Source organism: Heliconius melpomene, chromosome 6 (genome assembly GCF_056956725.1).
Source record: "Heliconius melpomene rosina isolate 202511_hmr_F chromosome 6, ASM5695672v1, whole genome shotgun sequence".
In the NCBI taxonomy this organism is placed as follows: domain Eukaryota; kingdom Metazoa; phylum Arthropoda; class Insecta; order Lepidoptera; family Nymphalidae; genus Heliconius; species Heliconius melpomene.
Genome location: NC_140394.1, coordinates 11,421,619 through 11,440,371, shown reverse-complemented (window position 1 = coordinate 11,440,371; position 18,753 = coordinate 11,421,619). Strand labels below are relative to the sequence as shown.

General features: G+C 33.9%; 1 protein-coding gene across 1 annotated transcript; it reads left to right on the top strand.

Moving 5' to 3' along the window:
• The first annotated feature begins 1,692 nt into the window (after positions 1–1,692).
• On the top strand, positions 1,693–18,061 carry klg (klingon). The gene is made up of 11 exons (XM_085186900.1): positions 1,693–1,820; positions 7,144–7,240; positions 10,421–10,510; positions 10,877–11,004; positions 11,743–11,937; positions 13,575–13,716; positions 14,282–14,379; positions 15,054–15,175; positions 15,487–15,667; positions 16,262–16,429; positions 16,805–18,061. The coding sequence occupies exons 2-11, from the start codon at positions 7,177–7,179 to the stop codon at positions 16,949–16,951; spliced, it is 1,335 nt and encodes a 444-aa protein (XP_085043026.1). The 5' UTR covers positions 1,693–1,820; positions 7,144–7,176; the 3' UTR covers positions 16,952–18,061.
• The last annotated feature ends 692 nt before the right edge of the window (positions 18,062–18,753 follow it).

The window sequence follows — 18,753 nt, the reverse complement described above, 5'->3', positions numbered from 1 at the left end:
AATACGCCGTTATGGCGCAATGGCTCAAGCGTGCGACTGTAAATGCGACGGTTGTGAGTTCGATTTCCATTCAGGCTAATGTATTATTTAGCGTTTACATTTTCTCGCTCTAGTAACAATGGAAAGCTACAGGTTAAGTTCTACCGAAAATTTAGTGGAAACTGAGGAACGGAGTGTTCCGGCTCTACGTTCCCTCTGTCTACCCTTCTCATTAATACATATATTATTAATACTTCAGCATCAAGGGCCTAACTAAAGAAGTACAGTAATATCTCAAAATCCAATATAGATAGAATATGAGCTTAAAATCGATTTTAGTTCGTAATTAAAATTGAAGTGTTAGACTATACAGACTGAAAGGAACGGGTTTATTAGAATACTAGCTATTACCCGCGAATTTGTTCCTATGGTCCAATGGAAATAACTCTCTTGATCTCTTGAGGAGTTGCGTCTCCTATCATCATCAGCTCCACGAGGTTATCAAATGATGACTACAAGTAGAAAATAAGTAGTTGTTTTTTAACCGACTTCGAAAAAGAGTAGGTCAGGTTTTAAGTTTTCTTATAATTATTTTTTTATTTACTAATTTCACTTCTTAGCATAACCCTCTTCTCAATAGGTTAGGAAGATTATTTTTTATTATCGTACCACCCCTGTATTCTAAGGGTGATTTACCTTAGGGAATATTTATACTATGTTATTTTTTAGGGTTCCATACATTATGTTACGTATTGGTTATTTCCATTTCCTGGTTGTGGTACCAGAAAAAGCACGGCTTGAAATTCCGCCCATAAACACGTCTCCAAACTTAATTATATGATAACGATATGCAGGATACAGCACAAACCAAAAAAAAATCTGTACACAATATTTAATTTACAATGTTTGAAGTATAAAGAAAAGGTTAAGTGCGAAAAATATTTCATATTGCATCCCCCAGAGTACGAATCGAACTCACAACCGTTGCATTTATAGTCGCAAATTTGTACCGCTACACCACACACTCATATAAAAGTAATAAGACTAGTAGTCTATACGGAACCTAATATTTTTGATCCATTTCTAGCCTAAGCATTTTTTTTATTTGCTCAAAACAACCCCTCGATTATTTTCCGGTCATTTATTTCAAAGGTGCGGTGGAGTTTTTCCTATAGAAAAGTTAACCGACTTGAAAGAAAATGCAGTATTTCATTATAACAGTAACCGCTACAGTGTATACATATATCCAACTCAAGCACGGCGTTGAGTTCTGAAAAGTAAAAACTCAGGACTAGGTTCGCTCTGCCTTCCATGATAGATGAGGGAAAACACGTGAAGATGGTTTTTATTAATTTTTACGTTACCGTTCTTTTAAGGCAAAACACTGCGTAGAACGTCTACGCTTATCAATAATGTTTTTTATGTGTACAAAAATCAATGAAGGCGTTTCAGGATAAAACGTGGGGTTTAGTTTCACGCAATGTCTCGAATTCGCGTCTATACTATAGAAAGGAATGTCTTAGTATTAGATTCGATGCCTGTCCCGCATTTAGAGGGTGGCCAGGAGAAGATGCAGCGTAAAGCTAAAAAAATGAATTCCTTATATTCAATTAAGACCATTTAAAATTTGGGGTTAGACCCTCCTCCTATACGTATCAGTTGTATACAAACTTTTGTTAGGAGCAGACCTATTTTGTTCTTTGAACTGCACCTTTACGCGGTACCCTGCGTGTAGTGGGAACCTATTTGTGGTGTGTTTTATGTATTTTAATAATTATTTAATTAATAGAATAAAGTGAAGTGATTTATTTGGATTTTTCATTATTTTTGACAAAATTTGGGTGAGTTACATGATATTTTAGAATTATTATTGTTTATGTAGAAAATTATTTCTGTCGATAACAAATTTGACAATGCCTTACCTCAGCTCCATTGATGAGTGTGTTAGAAAGTGATAGAAGATAAATATAGTCTTGGAATCGAACACACGACCGTCTCCCGTTCCCCGTCCTTGCCGTCTTATCTATTTTATAATATAATATCGGTATTTGAACTTACGGTCCTCAACTTTTCTAATTATTAAACTATTTCAATGAAAAACGAATTTGTCAAATAGCATAGACTTTCTAACTTTCTCTAATATTGAAATTTTGAAAATTTATTGGATTCCGCCCTGTCACAGCGGCACAGTGTGTGCTTGTAAACGCGACGGTTGTGGATTACATTCCCATTAGAGGGAATTCTTTTCGTTGTCATACACTGTTAACTAGAAAATGAAAATTATTCGCGCTTTCGGTTAAACGGCCTCATATATTTTATAATTTTCAAGTAAAAATTATTTGAAATTTTACTTACAATCTAAATAGAGATAAGAGTGATGGATTGTTACATATAAATTAAGGCTTAGATAAGACTAAGAATTATAATTGGCCTAGAAAAACCTTATTTAATCAACAACAGTGAACGCGACGGTTGTAGGTCCAATCTATTCTCCCTTCGGTACCTGGTAAGGTGCCGCGGCGTTAAGTTCCAGTATGAGACTTCACATTAACACATATGCTACAATTTATATAAGCATTTTGTATAATATGTCTAACATATAACAATAAGTAGAAGCGGGCGAAGCCGCGTGTAGGTCGCTGGTATGTAATAAATTTCAATATTCAATCTCCCACGGGAGCCGTAAAGACCCTCGTTCATAGCGGTCGCGTGTCGGATGCCGGTGGTCGCGGGGTCGATTAAATGACACCCGAAATGGGTAGTTTTATTATAATGTATTTAGGAAATTATGTAATCCGAGTTCTGGACCGCCACCGTGATGTGACTTTGATTCCCCTGAGATATTTAAGATAATGAATTTTATTTAAATTTCGTCGTGCTAGCCAAGAGATAAAACTCGGCGTTGAGTTCCAAATTATGAACCAGAACTTCTTAACACTACGTTCCCTCTGTCTACATTGTTATATACGGAATATAACAATGAAAATGAAATGAATATAACGTTTAGCATTTTTTTTAATTTAAATCCCACGATCTTTCGCGTCTACAGTCGCTTTTGCCCCTGCGCTATACACTGACACCCTGTGTCCCACATGTAGCAAGGTAGACAGAGAGAGCCCAGTGTTAAGACACTCCGCTCCACTTTCCGCTGAATTCTGGAGACATTGCGTGTTGAGTCGTGGAACTTAACGCCAGGCTTTGCCTCGACGCCCGAGCGAAGAAATAAACAGAATATTTTTCATTTCCTCAAGTGAGAATCGAATCCTGGGGGCCACGACTGGCCTCCTCTATATGATTTATGCACGTATATTTCCCTGGGAAGAATTTAAAAGTTATGTTACCCTTTTCAAGCCAAATGTTGTTAACAAATGATTGACGGTCGGTAAGACACGTGACTTCGCGTGCGCGTAGATTTTAATATCATATGATAGATTTATATAGAGCAAATTTTGAATGATCTATTGAGTAGACCCAAAGTCTTTCACTTTGTCCGTTCTGATGAACAACAGCGCGGCGTTAAATTCCGCCACTCAACACCCAAAAGGTGGAAATTGGGGATCGAAATGTCTTGAATTGTGAGTTTGAACACTAGGTTTTCAGTGTTTCAATTAAGAGAGGTCAATTGAGAGTGAGTTTAAACACTAGGTTCTCAGTGTTTACCTTGATTAATGCTGGAAATGACCACATGACTTCTTTATTTTATTGATAGCTAACAACTAAGTAACTGGGCTAACATCGACCCTTATATAGAGTTTTCATTGTTCAAACAATGATCATGTGTCAGTCGCGTGTCAGTCACGTGATGCCTTAATAAGGGATATCCTTTATCTCCACGTTGTAGGAAACACGCGCACTGCGCTAGAAGGCAACACGCGGCGTTAAGATACGCCACCTAATACACAATATCACGAAAATTTAACGATTTCCCCTGATATATGCGGGATATAGCGTGCTTTTATAATTTCTTACAAAAAGTATTTTATGTAAAATACTGCAAGAAGTCAGCCGTGTCGTCCAATATTTCATTACCTCAAATGGGAATCGAACCAACAACCGTCGCGCTTACAATCACACACTATACCATGGCCCAATAAGATAATTTCTTTTTTTATTTACAAATACACGAAAATAAAAAGTAAAAGTAAATAAAAAACGGGTAGGGACATGTAAACAAATTACATAATCTCTAAACATCCCTTCACCCCATCACTGTGGCTTAACATAATCTGACAGCCATGAGAAAAGGTCGTGGGGTAGATTCCCGGGTCAAATTGATGTGCTAATTGATTTTTTTATCATACATAATATGCGAAGCCGGCCCTGGCGCAGAGACGGACGATTATAATTTTGAGTGCGATATCCACTCGAAGAAATGAATTGTAAATAATTTATTTATATTCCCAGGCTCTGATAAGATTATAAAGCTTTTTTTATGTAGGTAGCATTAATCTAGTGTTACAATACTCCGTTTCCCATCTTTCGATCCTTTGCGTCGCGCTATCTTGTTATCAGGGCGAGGAAATCGATAATATTTTATTCGTTCGAATGGGATTCGAAACTACGACCGTTCCGATTACGGTCAGACCCACTGACACTGCACCCCGGAACAGCCCTCATCCTGCCACTCATCGAATTTAGAAGATTGTATGTGACGTCACATGTTTTTGAAGACCGGTGAATACGAGCTTGCTTGAAATATTCATACCCCCGATTGTACATCGAACCCACAAGCATCGCTCATCAAACGCCAAAAGCCAAATACCAATTACTATTTGATTTCACAGAACACGCCTATTTTGTATAGAATGATGAATGACACCACTTAGTAAATCGATTTTTTTTCTTTTTAACGCCGCACCCTTGTAAATACAGTGCTTAGGGTGCATAGTACTGTTGTCAAAAAGAATTTAATATTCTTCTTTTTCATTTTTATAATTCTCATGCACGTTTTTAAATGAAATACAGTGTAGATAGAAAGAAGGGTAGAGGAAAAATGGAAAGTGATGACCATATATTTTTTAAAGACAACATGTCCAAGACTGTCCTCCACTTCGTGCAATTTATGACATACTGCGTGTTGAGTTACACAATTCCATGTCTTGCTTTGTCTTGTTACCAAAACGAGTTAACGATACTTCATTCCCCCGATTGAGAATCGAACCCACAACTACAAAAACTCTAATTTGGGCTTTTGTAATTGTGGGCGAGAGTATGCATTTTCCTTTTTAAGTTATTTTTAGGATTCCGTACCTCAAATGTTAAAAAAGAAACCCTTATAGGTTCACTCTGTCTGTCCATATACGAGTATTTGAGATCGTATGGAGGTATAAATCTAAAAGTATATGATCATAATAATAAAGGAAAATATCGAAAAATAGAAATGTATGTTTATATTACAAGTCAAAATTAAGGCAAACTTATAATTATAGTTTTATTCTTAGATAAGGGGTGCATAGTACGTACTGTACTTCTCGTTAAACTACATTCCTGAAATTAGTACGAAAGCCTAGGAGCGCTAGTACGACTCACACTTGACCGTTTTTTTCTAATCAGTAAGATTAATATAATCTTTCTTTAAAATTTTATATAAGACACGGCCATTATTTCACAAGATTCTTTTGTTATACAAATAAAAAAGGTTACTTAAATTTAAAAATAACTTTTTTTTTATGCTTAGTCTGTCACCAGTACATACGAGTAGGTATGTATTAAGGCCGGGACAAGTTGTTATTTTTTTTACATAATTCGATTTTTAATAATGCGATTATTTTGTTTGTTATGAAAAATATTTGTATAAAGTAGGTATTGTAAAGGCCATGATTGTATATTCGATAGGCATCCAAGGAAATCATTATATTTAAATTGTCTTCGTCTTGGTATCGCCTTCCTTTTTGAAGTCGGTTAGAAATGTATATTTTTTCTTTCTCTTAAATTATCCATTTTTTTACACACGTAAATCATTTCTGTACTTACTTTTTATTCTTTTATAATCTGGTTCACGCTGTATCCCGCTAATAGGTTAGGCTCTGTTCTCGGCTTTCTAGCGAAGTGCGAAGCATTGTTTTTTAGCTTCAGGGAATTCGGCGGGAAATGTGAAACGGAAGTGGCTTAATAAGAATTGGAGTGTCTTAACACTAGGTTCCCAGGTTCCCCCTGCATACCCTGCTATATGGATGCGGGAATAAAGGTGATGCTTAAAAAAATCTCCGCTTCAGTAAAAAAACGTAGCATTGAGTTCTCCCTATTAGGAATTGAATCCACAACCATTGCGCTTACATTAACTGTTCATTAAACGTTTTTAAAGTCGGTTAAGTTAAGCGCAGGTTGTTAACCTAAAAAATCTTAACTGATTGATTTCTTAGGGTAGTTTGAAGGGTGCGACCCTACTATATGAATTGGGTGTATAAAAAATGTATGGCTGTTAGAATATGTTTTAATTGGCAGAGCTTTGAAATTTTACTTTTAGTAGAATTATTTTTTTTCTTTTAATAGTAAGGTAGGCATAGGGAACCTAGTGTTAAGTCACTGCGTCCCCCACTTTCCGCCAAACTCGGAACGTAACTCATTGCCGTTATTTATATATGAAGAAAACGAAAATATTAATAAATAATTCCCCCGAGTGGGAATATAGTAGTGCGAGATACAACGTGAGGCTGATCAAAATCTATATCTAAAAACATCAACATGTCGATCCATCATCCCCTATACAAATACCAGCTAAACCCTAAAATCCAATAAAAAAACTAAATAATAAACCACTTTGTACACACCCCTGTACAAGGGTGACTTGGGGTTCGAATATTTAGGAAATTTAAATAGTTTTCTTTATTATATTACCTATACTAGAAACCCAAACGTAGCTTCGCCCGCCTAAACTTACTGTTATATTATAGCCAAATTATACAAAAAGTATTTATTAATTATTGCCTATAGCGAAGAAATGAAAATAATTATGTCCCTCGAAAGGGAATTGAATCCACAGCAGCATTTACAGTCATACGCCAGTATCAATGGTTTGCGATGGCCCCCTAAAATCGCTTACATCATATTTCAAGGTTTTTTCTAAATATTAACTTACTTCTGGTAGCCTTTTCTTGACATGCTGTTTCTTTCTTTTCTTTGTTTACAATCCTATTGTATAAATATGTTATTTATCTTGCACAGATGAAGCTCTGCGCCATAGAGAGAGGCTGAAGAATGGAAGCCGGCTGGGTGGTGCTCGCCGCCGCCTTTGTGGCGGCCTTCGCTCAGAATAATAGAAGTAAGTATTATTTACTACTAGCCACTCACGTGCGACTTCGCCTGCTTAATTTTATTGTTACACTAGTAACTCAAACGTGGCTTCGACCGCTTAAGTTTATTGTGATATTGTAGCCAAATAATACACAATATTTACCAAAATTGTAGTATATGTATAATTCGGATGTATAAACTCTATAATATAATATTTTATCTCATTCCGTTCAGCAATTTTCACGTTAAAATAGAACAAACAGTCTTCCCCATAAATTTTCACATTTATAATATTAGCATGATTATAGTCAAATTCTACAAAATATTAAAATAAATTGTAGCCTATGTGAAACATACATTACTGTAAAGTTGCATCTAAGCAGTAATTTTTATCAGCACTGAGCACTTTCCCTCGAATTCTGAAGCTAAAATGTGTTGAGTAACGGAATTTAACGCCGCGCTTATCGTCGTTACCAGAGCGAAGAGATGAAGTAATAATTGATTCCCTCGAGTGGGAATCGAACCCACAAACGTCACGTTACTGCCACACGTCTTGTACCTCTGTCACAAACCACGATAGCCTCTACAAGAAATAACCTATATTTTAATTGAAAACATACTTTCTCTTGAAATCTCCACTTTATCGATGAACCAGTAGATCTCTACATTAAATCTTGCCCTCGTTCATTATAATAAAATTACTACGAGAGAATCAAAATGTTGTAAATAACCAAAATGGTGGCTTCCGTTAATCTATAGACACAGGAAATGGCTACCGGAAATCCCAATTGTGATATATTTTGTATAGTTTGAAAGATATATAAACATTAAGTAAGACACCGACGATGTGGGATAACGTCTGTTAACGCGGTGGTTGTGTGTTCGATACCCATTCAGAGGAAGTTAATATAAATATTATATAACTAGCGGACGCGCGCAGCTTCGCTTGCGTATTTAAGGGTGAATTCTAATAACCCATGAAACATGTGTTCAATGAAATATTTTTAAGAGTCTATATTTCAAATTTTATAAAAATCGGTGGCGATTTAAAGATTTTTACATACAAACTTTCAACCCCTTATTTGCACCCTTAGGAGGTAAATTCTAGAAAACGATAAAACACGTGTTCAATTAAATACTTTTAAGAATCTAAATTTCAAATTTTATAAAAATCGGTGCCGATTTAATTTTTTTTCCATACAAACTTTGAACCCCTATTTCACCCCTTTAGGGTTAAAATTTTTCAAAATCCCTTCTTAGTGAATGTTCAGATTACGAAAGTAAACATCTGTCCAAATTTCAAGTTTCTACCTTCAGCAGTTACGGCTGTGCGTGCGTCTTACCTCAGTCAGTGAGGACAAGTCCTTTTATATATATAGATATACAAGGTGATAAAAATATTACTTTTGAATTTGGAATCTGTCATGTTTATACGATTGCTCATTGTATTTTCTTTCTTTCCTTTTAAAACTAAAATACTGTAATACAATCAAAAAAGCAGTTGTTATTTCAAATTGATCACGTCCACAAAGCCTTATGTAGAAAGTAGTCTTTAATATAACCCATTCAATTCCAATCCCACGGGAACTAAAATCGGGATCGGTAATACGTAGTATTATAATTATAGAGCGATATATTAAATGAAATTGCCCATTAGGATTAATTTACATATATAATAATTTTAGTAAATTACTTAATTATTATTTGAATTTTCATAGAATCTATTATTTTCCCGTGGGATTGGTGTGTTGTATAAATGAGAACTTTATTCACCCCGTTATCTTCACCCGCTTGGTCAAATGGAAATAACTATAACTATATTTCCCAACCAGAAGTTCTTGAGATTAGCGTTTTCAAACAAACAAACTCTTTATGTCAATCTTGATATATATTGGTATACATTCTATTATTTGTATTAAATGGGAATTGAACGTGTAGACAATGTCTAGCTTGAGGCAACCAATGTCAATGGAATATTAAAAATATGATAAAACTTTGACCGTAAATCAAAATTTTGCTGTCGAAGCCAAAAGTATAGAAGTTTCATAGTAAATCCCACTTCTTAATTCGTTTAGACTCCCGAACAGTTTTTACTGCCTTTGTCTATTAACTTTCGTTGGATTTGAACTTTGGACTTTACGTTCATTTGAAGTTGAAAATCTTTTCTTATTTAAGTAAAAAATTTATCTTTTCTTATTTAAGTATAAAAATTCATTATTTCTTGTATTTTTCTCTTCTCCTTCTTCCTCGTGGCGCAGGAGTACAAAGCGTCGTGCTTAAACTTTAAGCGCGACGCTTCTAAGTTCAATTCCTACTCGGGGAAATGAAGTCTTTAATCTTTTAATTTTCCTGTCCTGATAAAGAGACAAAACGGGGCGTCAAATTCAGTGTCACCAAAATTGTCGTTGTTTAGGGAACGGAGTGTCTCAACACTAGATTTTCTCTGGTTATCCTTTTATATGTGACACACAGCTTGAAACTATAAAAATGTAATTCTTTCATTCCAAATATTTTTTTAAATATTATTAAAATAAAATATATACCAAGTATAAACTAACCTTTTAACCAACATAAACCGGTTTTAACCAGTAAAAACTAGTTTTAACCTACACAATAAGATAAATTACATACAATATACATATGTACATATATATTATACAGAAAAAAGTATTAAACAATAAATCGTAGACTAACCGGAAGTCGTCCATTGCGGGTGAAGCGGAACTTGGTCGTTAACACTTCCCCGTGGCTATTGCCTTCAGACATGATCTTTTTAATTGGAAAAACCAAAGAGAAAGTTAAACCTATTTTGATTAAGCAATTATATTTAATATTTTATGTACACTAATGTTATGAAGCTAAAGTTTGTTTGGTTGAATGCGCTAATCTCAAGAACAATTGGTTAATATTGAAAAATTCCCAGTCTGCTCGACGGCCACAAGCCGAAGTTCGAGTCCTGAGTCCCGGAGTCGGCATCCTCACAAGCAGCCACATAGTGCTTACAAATTTTTCAGGGACAGAGTACCCTCTTCCCTACCAACCCGGTGTTGCTGTAAAGCCAGTACGGCTAACAGCATTAACCTCAAATTCGAAAAATAAAGTAAAAATTGTTTGTGCTGGACATACATAAGTATTTTTCTATTGGACCACAGGGACAAAGTTTCAAATATAATTTAATTAAATAAATAATAATATATTTTTGTTTCAGATGACGGTCCAAGGTTCATATCCCGGGGTCACTCGTTCAGAACTGTCGTTGGAGACACGCTGCTGCTGCCGTGTCAAGTTCAAAATTTAGGTAAGAAGAATTATCAATATTTTACTGTAATTTTTTTATTACAGTAAATAAAACTAGTACATATTAGTATTAATATAACAGAAAGTACGACAACACACGGTTCCGTATTCTCTACTATTTTCTATTGTATAAGTATACGTATACCTCTAGTTTGTCCTTGATATATTTTTCCACGCAGTATCCTCAATAAAGAGGGGTAGGCAAAAATAAGCTAGTGTCAAGACATTCCGTTGCCCATTTTCCACTGGATTTTCTGGGGTATTGTGGCGGAACTCAGCGCCGCGATTTGTCTTGTCCCCAATTATTTTTATTGTTTTCTATTTTTTATGTATTACTTCTAGTTTGTTCTCATTATATGATTTCCAGGGTCTCTGGTACTTCTTTGGAGACGAGGGCCAGCAGTTCTGACAGCAGCGAGCTTGATGGTGACAAGGGATGAGAGATTCCGTTTAGTAGACGGTTACAACTTACAGATCACTGAAGTTGGGCCACAAGTAAGTGTTATTTTGATGTAGATTGTCTTAAAGAATACGTGGTGTATGGAGCATTTCGTGTTGATTGATGAAACTCAGCGCGCTGTGCGTCATAACCAGAACGAGAAAAATATTAAATATTTTATTCCATTCTGATTAAAATCAAACCCACAACCTTTGCCTTTACAGTGGCACGCTCGTGACCCCTGCGCTACGACGGTCTCTATAAAAAATATATTTATTATAACAACATTGTTAGCAAGTCACCTTCACGACTCAATTTAAACGAGCAAAATTTCTTGTCGTAAAAATAACGAACACCCCTTTATAACCCCAATTATCATATATTGTGCCCCAATTATACTTTTTCTGGGGCACTTTGTGGCAGTTTATGGGGCAGTTTAGGTGTCAGAGCAAAGTAGTCTAAGTTAAATGGTGATTTTATTGGAAAATATGCAGAAATGTAAATCTTTATGGTTTAGATTGTTAGCTTTTATTTTTTTTATAGCTATACGCTGTATCACTCATATAGTAGAGTACGCAGAGGAAACCTAGTGTTAAGAGACTCTGTTCTTCACTTTCTGTTTAGTTCTCCTATGCCTTGTCTTATTATCAGAGCGAGAAAATTTACATTTACCGCCTTACCAGAGCCAAAAATTGATCATATGTGTACGACGACTGGCCTCATTCGAAATACATACTTTTATAAACATTGCTCGTTTCCTTTTAAATCAAGTAATATTAAATTATCCCTACCAGGACGCAGGAGACTACGTCTGTCAGATATCTGACAGAATAGCCCGGGATCAAGTCCACACAGTTGAAGTTCTGGTGCCACCGAGTGTCAGGGCGTCTCCCGAGTCCAAGCACGCCGCGGCACGACGAGGCGGTTCTGCTGTACTCGAATGTAGAGCTTCGGGGAATCCCGTTCCCAGTGTCACGTGGCATAAGTTGGTAAGTAAAAAAATGTCTTTTTTTCTGACCTTACCTGCCTTTATTGGATTTTCTTTAAGAAAAAGTAAAAAAGATCCTTAAAGACTAAAGAGTCTTTCGTGTGTGTATCTGTCAAAGACAATTGTTTCTAAAATACTCGTAGATATTTAATTATATCCGTTGATATTATTTTTGTAAACTTTTTTAGGTATGATAAATAATTTTAGACCTCATAGTGAATAGACAAATTTTTCAAGTTTCGGACTAACTCGCCGAGGATCCCCTATCAAATTAATATGGTATATTATGATATATTAAGGTATAATAATATATACATAAATAAATATATAGATACTTTCTGTAGGCCATCGGGAAGTACAGTTTATATGACAAACTTAAATATGTGGGACGACGAACGAACCACGGAAATTAATTGGTTTTGAATACGCGAAAAATTTAAACAAAAGTTTAATACAAAATGGGTCTATTGATTTTTCATATGCCCCAAGGACCTGTAAATCTGGATATGTAATATTAATTTCATTCTTGACAGACTGACAACGGAACGATCTTATAAGGAATCCATTTTTTTTCTCTAGACCACGGAAGCCTAAAAATGTAATGAACCAAGCATTGCCTTTTGGTATTTGTTAATGAGTTGCAGTACCGTACATTTTTCTTGCTTTATTCGACGGAATTTTCTTCATTTATTTATAAATGTTACAAAGGTAAGAATTTGGTTGGTTCATTTTTTTCTTGTAAAAAAAAACAGGCTGTAGAGTCATATATATTTTAATGACGTCGATATATATTTTAGTTTATTATGCTTCATGCTGTATCCCACATATAGCAGGGGAGGGGTAGGCAAAGGGAGCCTAGTGTTAAGACACTCCGTCCCCCACTTTCCGCTGATTTTGGAGACATTAAGGACTGAGACGTGGAGCTCATTTCTTTCTTTGATAAGACAAAACACGACGTTGACTTTCGCTACTTAACACGCAGTATCTCGAATTCATGCGATACGTGGAGAAAGGAGTGTTTGTGTTTTACCACAACAGTGCCTACCATGCTGTGCGTGATAAAGCGTGAAGCTAATAAGACTAAACAGGCATAAGCGTTTTACTTTTTATGCTAAACCCAACTGTGACACCAGAACTTCGATATTAAAAACAAAAAGTGCACTTAAAAATATTTTTTATGGATTTTATTTTATGTATTAGTGTACCTATCTACAAAAAATGTATGGCTTCAAGATTATTTTTTTGCTTTTTGTAATAAAAAAGTTATATAGTTTTAAAGTATTATTAGTCAATACTAAAAAAAGAAAAATAGTTTAGAAAAGTTAAAAAAAAATTAAGAAACACGGATATGAGCCCTACTACGTTGAAAAGTTATACGTTTATGAAATAGAAATGTATAGGTATTACAAATTTTTTTTATTTTATTTGCTCATTATTTCTACAGAGTTTGGAGTTGGAGTGAATTTTTTTAGTAATAATTGGTCCAGGTAAAACTACCCGATTTTCAAATAACTGCGTGTTGAACGGAAAAGGAATAGGAATAGGAAATTAATATAATTATTTATTTATTTCTCTATCTATATAAGTACTTACAAATAAATATTATTTTTTTACCTATTTAAAAACTATACTTTCCAGAATGAAACCAGCACTCGTCTAGCAGAAGGCGCTCAACTACAGCTCTCGCGTTTGGAACGCCAGCACAGCGGCAAATACGCGTGCACTGTAGACAACGGTGTGGGGCAACCCATCGTTAACGAGTTTCAATTACAAGTGTTGTGTAAGTTACGGTTACCAATTTATTTTGTTACCCATTTATTATGTTACCAATTTATTTTGTGTTACTATGTATTTTTACATATGTATGTATAGACATACAATAGACATACATATATTTATTTTTTAATTGCAACCATTTTGTGAGCTTTCTCTGATATTTATTTCATTGTCAAATAATTATGTTACTATTGTAAATTATGGTGCTACTATTTTAATACCGAAGCCGTCTCACAGTGGGACAGTGTCTGACTGCTTGGTTGTGAGTTAGACCTCATTCCCTGAAAATCATTCCCTGATTTTTTTTAATATTTTCATTTCCTCTCTCTTGTAATAAGACATATAGTGCGGTAATGAGTTCCGACATTCAACTCAAAATGTCTCAAGAATTCGAGTCTTCGAGAAAGTAGGGATTAGAAGTGTTTATGGGAACGGAATGTCTTAACACTAAGTTCCCAGGTTTCCGCTGCCTACAGCTTAATCGGAATACAGAGTGAAGCTAATGAATAATAAATATAAGTTTTTATAAGTACAAGTTTATTTACAAGTATTTAAACTTATAATTTCAGATCCACCAGAAATAACAGTAGAGCGGTCGTGGGTTCATACAGGAGAAGGATTTCGAGCGGAGTTACTGTGTACAGTACTAGCTGATCCACCGGCTGAGGTATGTATACGTTTAATAATTTTCTTTCATAATAAAAAACTTAAGTTCAACGTTGAACAGTCAAAGTAGTGAGCTATTGTTTAAACATTTTATTCTTCATTTTCTACTTGAATTCACGATATTATGTGTTGAGTGGAGAAACTAACCACCGGAATTTATCTATCAGTGTAGGAAAATTAAAATATATTTTTCCTCCAAGTGGAAATTGAACCACCATGTTACAGTCAGACCCGTTGCGGCATGACGACTTTTTCGTCTTATTTTTTGACAATATAACGTCTTATAAATGGATGAATGCCGGCTGCTGCTTTTTTCATCACTGTTTTCTTATGACGTTAGGACGTATATTATTCTGTAAATCGGCTTTACAGACAACCGTAATAAGTATTTTTTTAGCTTCTCACATTATCCTGAACTTAGCATAGGAAACATATTAACTTAGTGTTAAGAAATTGTCGAGGCCTTGCGTGTTAAGTGGTAGAATTTAACGACGCGTCTTGCTGCGTTACCAGAGCGGGAAAATGAAAATATTAAATAATGAATTCCCCCGAGTAGCAATCGAACCTACAATCTTCGCATTCACAGTCGCACGCTTGTGCCTCTGCACTACGACGCCTCAAATATTAATTATTTATTAAATCATTTATCAATTTTCCTATATTTTCTGTTTTCAGGTACTTTGGTATCAAAACTCGTTCCCGCTCAGCGCTTCAGAACGAGTAACAATGTCGGTTCGAGGGAACAATCATACATTGCTAATTGCTAATGTACAACCGGAGGACTTTGGAAACTATACGTGAGTTATATTTATATTTTGCTATTTTTTATATATTTACTACTATATTTAGTTTCATGCTGAACAAAACTATATAGACAGAGGGAATCTACTTTTGACACATTCCGTCATTCCTTAATTTCGAGATATTGCGTGCTGAGGGTTCTAATCCCATTTGCAAGAATGGATGGATTTCTATTAATTTATGAGATATAGCCTTGAATTTCATCACTCAACGCGGAATGTCTCAAAATCGAGCGCTAAGGAAAATTAAAATCCGAATCAAAATTAGATTATTTCCGAAAAAATAACATAAAATAACATACCTACAGGTGTGTAGCAGACAACTCGCTGGGCAGGGCTCGACAGCACGTGGAAGTTTCTGGAAGACCGGGAGCAGCGCGTTTCACGTCGCCGCCGTTAGCGAGAAATCGACATTCATACACACTTGCCTTCGCTGTAGATAGCTATCCGCCGTTGGATGAACTAAGGCTGTTATATAGACAGCTGGCAGTAAGTTCTTTTTTTAAAATTTGGCGGTGAAACTTTTATGGGCAAATTAAATTATTCTTTCGCTCGACAGCTGCTTTTGTTTTTTATCGGTCTTTTGCCCACAACGTAATGGACTGGTGCACATCCTAGAAACTTCACTAACAAAAAGTTAAGCCTGAAAATTTAAACTGTAAAGTCTGTCTTTATTTGCGGACGATAATGCGATTGACAACGTCATAATAAAACATTAACAAACAACAGAGGAAAGTGGCGTATAAAATAAAATGAGACGGGCGAAGAGGAAAATAAATTTAAATATACAGATAAACCTGTAACTTATCTAAATGGGAACGGAGTGTCTAAACACTAGGCTATTTTGACATGTATGTATGCATAACATGCATGTATAATTTGGATTGAGAGCATTGAATTAAATAAAATAACAAAATAAAAAATATTCTCAAAATATTAGTGCTATCATTGTTATTGCAAGTTAGCAAGTTTGCAATTTAACAATATGTATTGTTACCATATTGGTAACTTGCAAACTTGCTAACAAATAAAAGTAACGTTACCAACACAACACGAACATTTACCGTTTTTATTACTATCCAGATCAACGAATCGTACCAACAACCAGGCCGTTGGCACGATGTTGTCATACCAGCGCCGGCGCCGAGCGCCGCATTAACACATCGCGTAGCTCACGAGCTGCGGGGTTTAGAACCGGGGGCGGTGTATGAAGCTATAGTCCAGGCGAAGAATAGATATGGGTGGAATGAGGTTGGTTAATACTTTTATAAATACATAATTACGTTACCTGTATTAAATCACTAAAGTAAATTTTAGATTTTTTAAAATTATCTTGGAGTTATTTTTTAAGGATAATATGAAGATGAAAATAAAAATTAGATTAAACCTCATAGACTCGAATTCAGGCTGAAAGGGGGGAACAGACTGGCTGAACATTAGCTTATCTCAACCTACCCTGCTACATGGGGGATTAACTGTCAAGCTTAAAATATCTTATACAAATATCGCAATACATACATATAAATTTTATATGTAATGAGAACAAAAAAGTAAAGTTGCATACTAGATTTTTTTTTAATAATTGTATCTATCAATTCTATTATTATTATTATTTTTGTTTTCCAGGTCAGTGATATATTCCAATTTCATACACTCGGCGGTACCCACTCCGTACACGCAGATGAATTGTCCCCCGTGGGGTTCGCGGCCGCGGGAACCCGCAGTATGGAGTTAGGGTACATCCTTCTGGCGATATATTTGTGCTTAGGATGATGGGGAACATCCTGATCTTAATGACAGCTGATAACACCAATGTTTGGTATTTTTAATCTGCCGACGTTTTGGTTTTTTAAATTGGAAAGTAGATGGAATGTTTACACTTTTGTTTTGTTAATCAATCTCTCGACTTTTGAATATGTCATGGTTCTTTTTTTATCTTTATTAGTTTCAATTTTGTTGATCTTTTGATATTAGAATAGGAGATAATGGGAAATCCCCTTGAATTTCATTTGATTTATATTATACTTACTTTTGAGATATGTAGAATTGAATGTTTGAAATCGACTCATTAAACATTTTTTATTATTATTATTATTTTATTTAAAAAAATTAAATACGATGAGAATTTGAAGTCGACAGATTAAAAATGTTGTTTTTTATTTTGAGATAGAAATTAGCGAATATTATATTATTATAATATATATGTAATTCCAAGTCTGTCTAGATTTAATGTAAGTAGACAGTGAATTTAGTTTTAAATTAAAATAAAATCGTAAGACGGTTAATTTGAACACCAAAATGTTATTTATTTATATATTTTTTGTTTAATTTTCTCCAGATTTTGCTAATATTTAAGTATAGTCCATTATGTTAATGATATATGTATAAATTATTACGTATAAATAATTTTGCTACTCCACTTTGAGCTAAAATGAAAAAATATTTGAAAAGATATCATATGACTTTGATTATCCTCTTAAAAATATATGTACCTATAGAACTTCTTGTTGATTGATTTAATAGTTTACGCGTAAAAACGGAACAAACAGATAAACTTACCTTGAAATTTTTTATGTTATTTTAATCATTTCATAGGCAGGAAATTTTCTCTATTTTACGTATCTCAAATTGTCTTTTTAGCTAGAAGTGGATCAACAAAATGTACTAAAACGAATTAATCGAAACGTTGTGAATCATCACATTATTTTTTTCTTTCATTTTTAATAATTATTCTTTAATATATAAGATGTCATTTTTTAATTTTTTTTATAACAATAACTTGATGTCAAACGGCCATTTTTATAGCTTTGTTTTTCTTTTAAATTAGAAAAAATCTATCTTTTTGTTAAAATTAAAATACTACCATATTTTTTATTACTTTATTGTTTTTGTCTTATATTTAAAATATATATAATATCATTATTAAAATGGCATATTCCATATTAATAATTAAAGTAACAATATATATATATATATATATATATATATATATATATATATATATATATATATATATATATATATATATATAACTATTTGTTTTACATATACATATTACTATTTTTTTTATATTCTGTCTATGGCTCAGATTATTTTTTCTTGTTAATTAAAATGTTAATGACATATATTTATTCTGACTGAATAATTTTAATGCACAACACCATTTGTAGGTTAGCAAGTATTTTTTCTAACGCTGTATATACATATTATAATATACTTAAAAAAATCTCATGAAATTATTGGGCCTAGAAATACTGATTACAGCTGAACTTTTTTTAATGCTTAATTTAAAATATTTTTTTTTTACAATTTATTATTATTTAAAAAAAAGAACATTTTTTAGCTCAAAAACTACTACTATACTTTTATGTTTTTTGTATCTTTCGTATTATGATAACAAACTATTTCTTTGTATTTTTAACTCCAAATGTGGCCTATTTTCGTGAGATCATAGTCTAAGATTAGTGCTTAATTTTTTTTTTCAAATTTATAATTTAAAAGGCATCATAAATGAATTTATATATTAAGTCATTTAAATAATAATATAATAGTCTTATCTGTATGTTAGAAAAGTA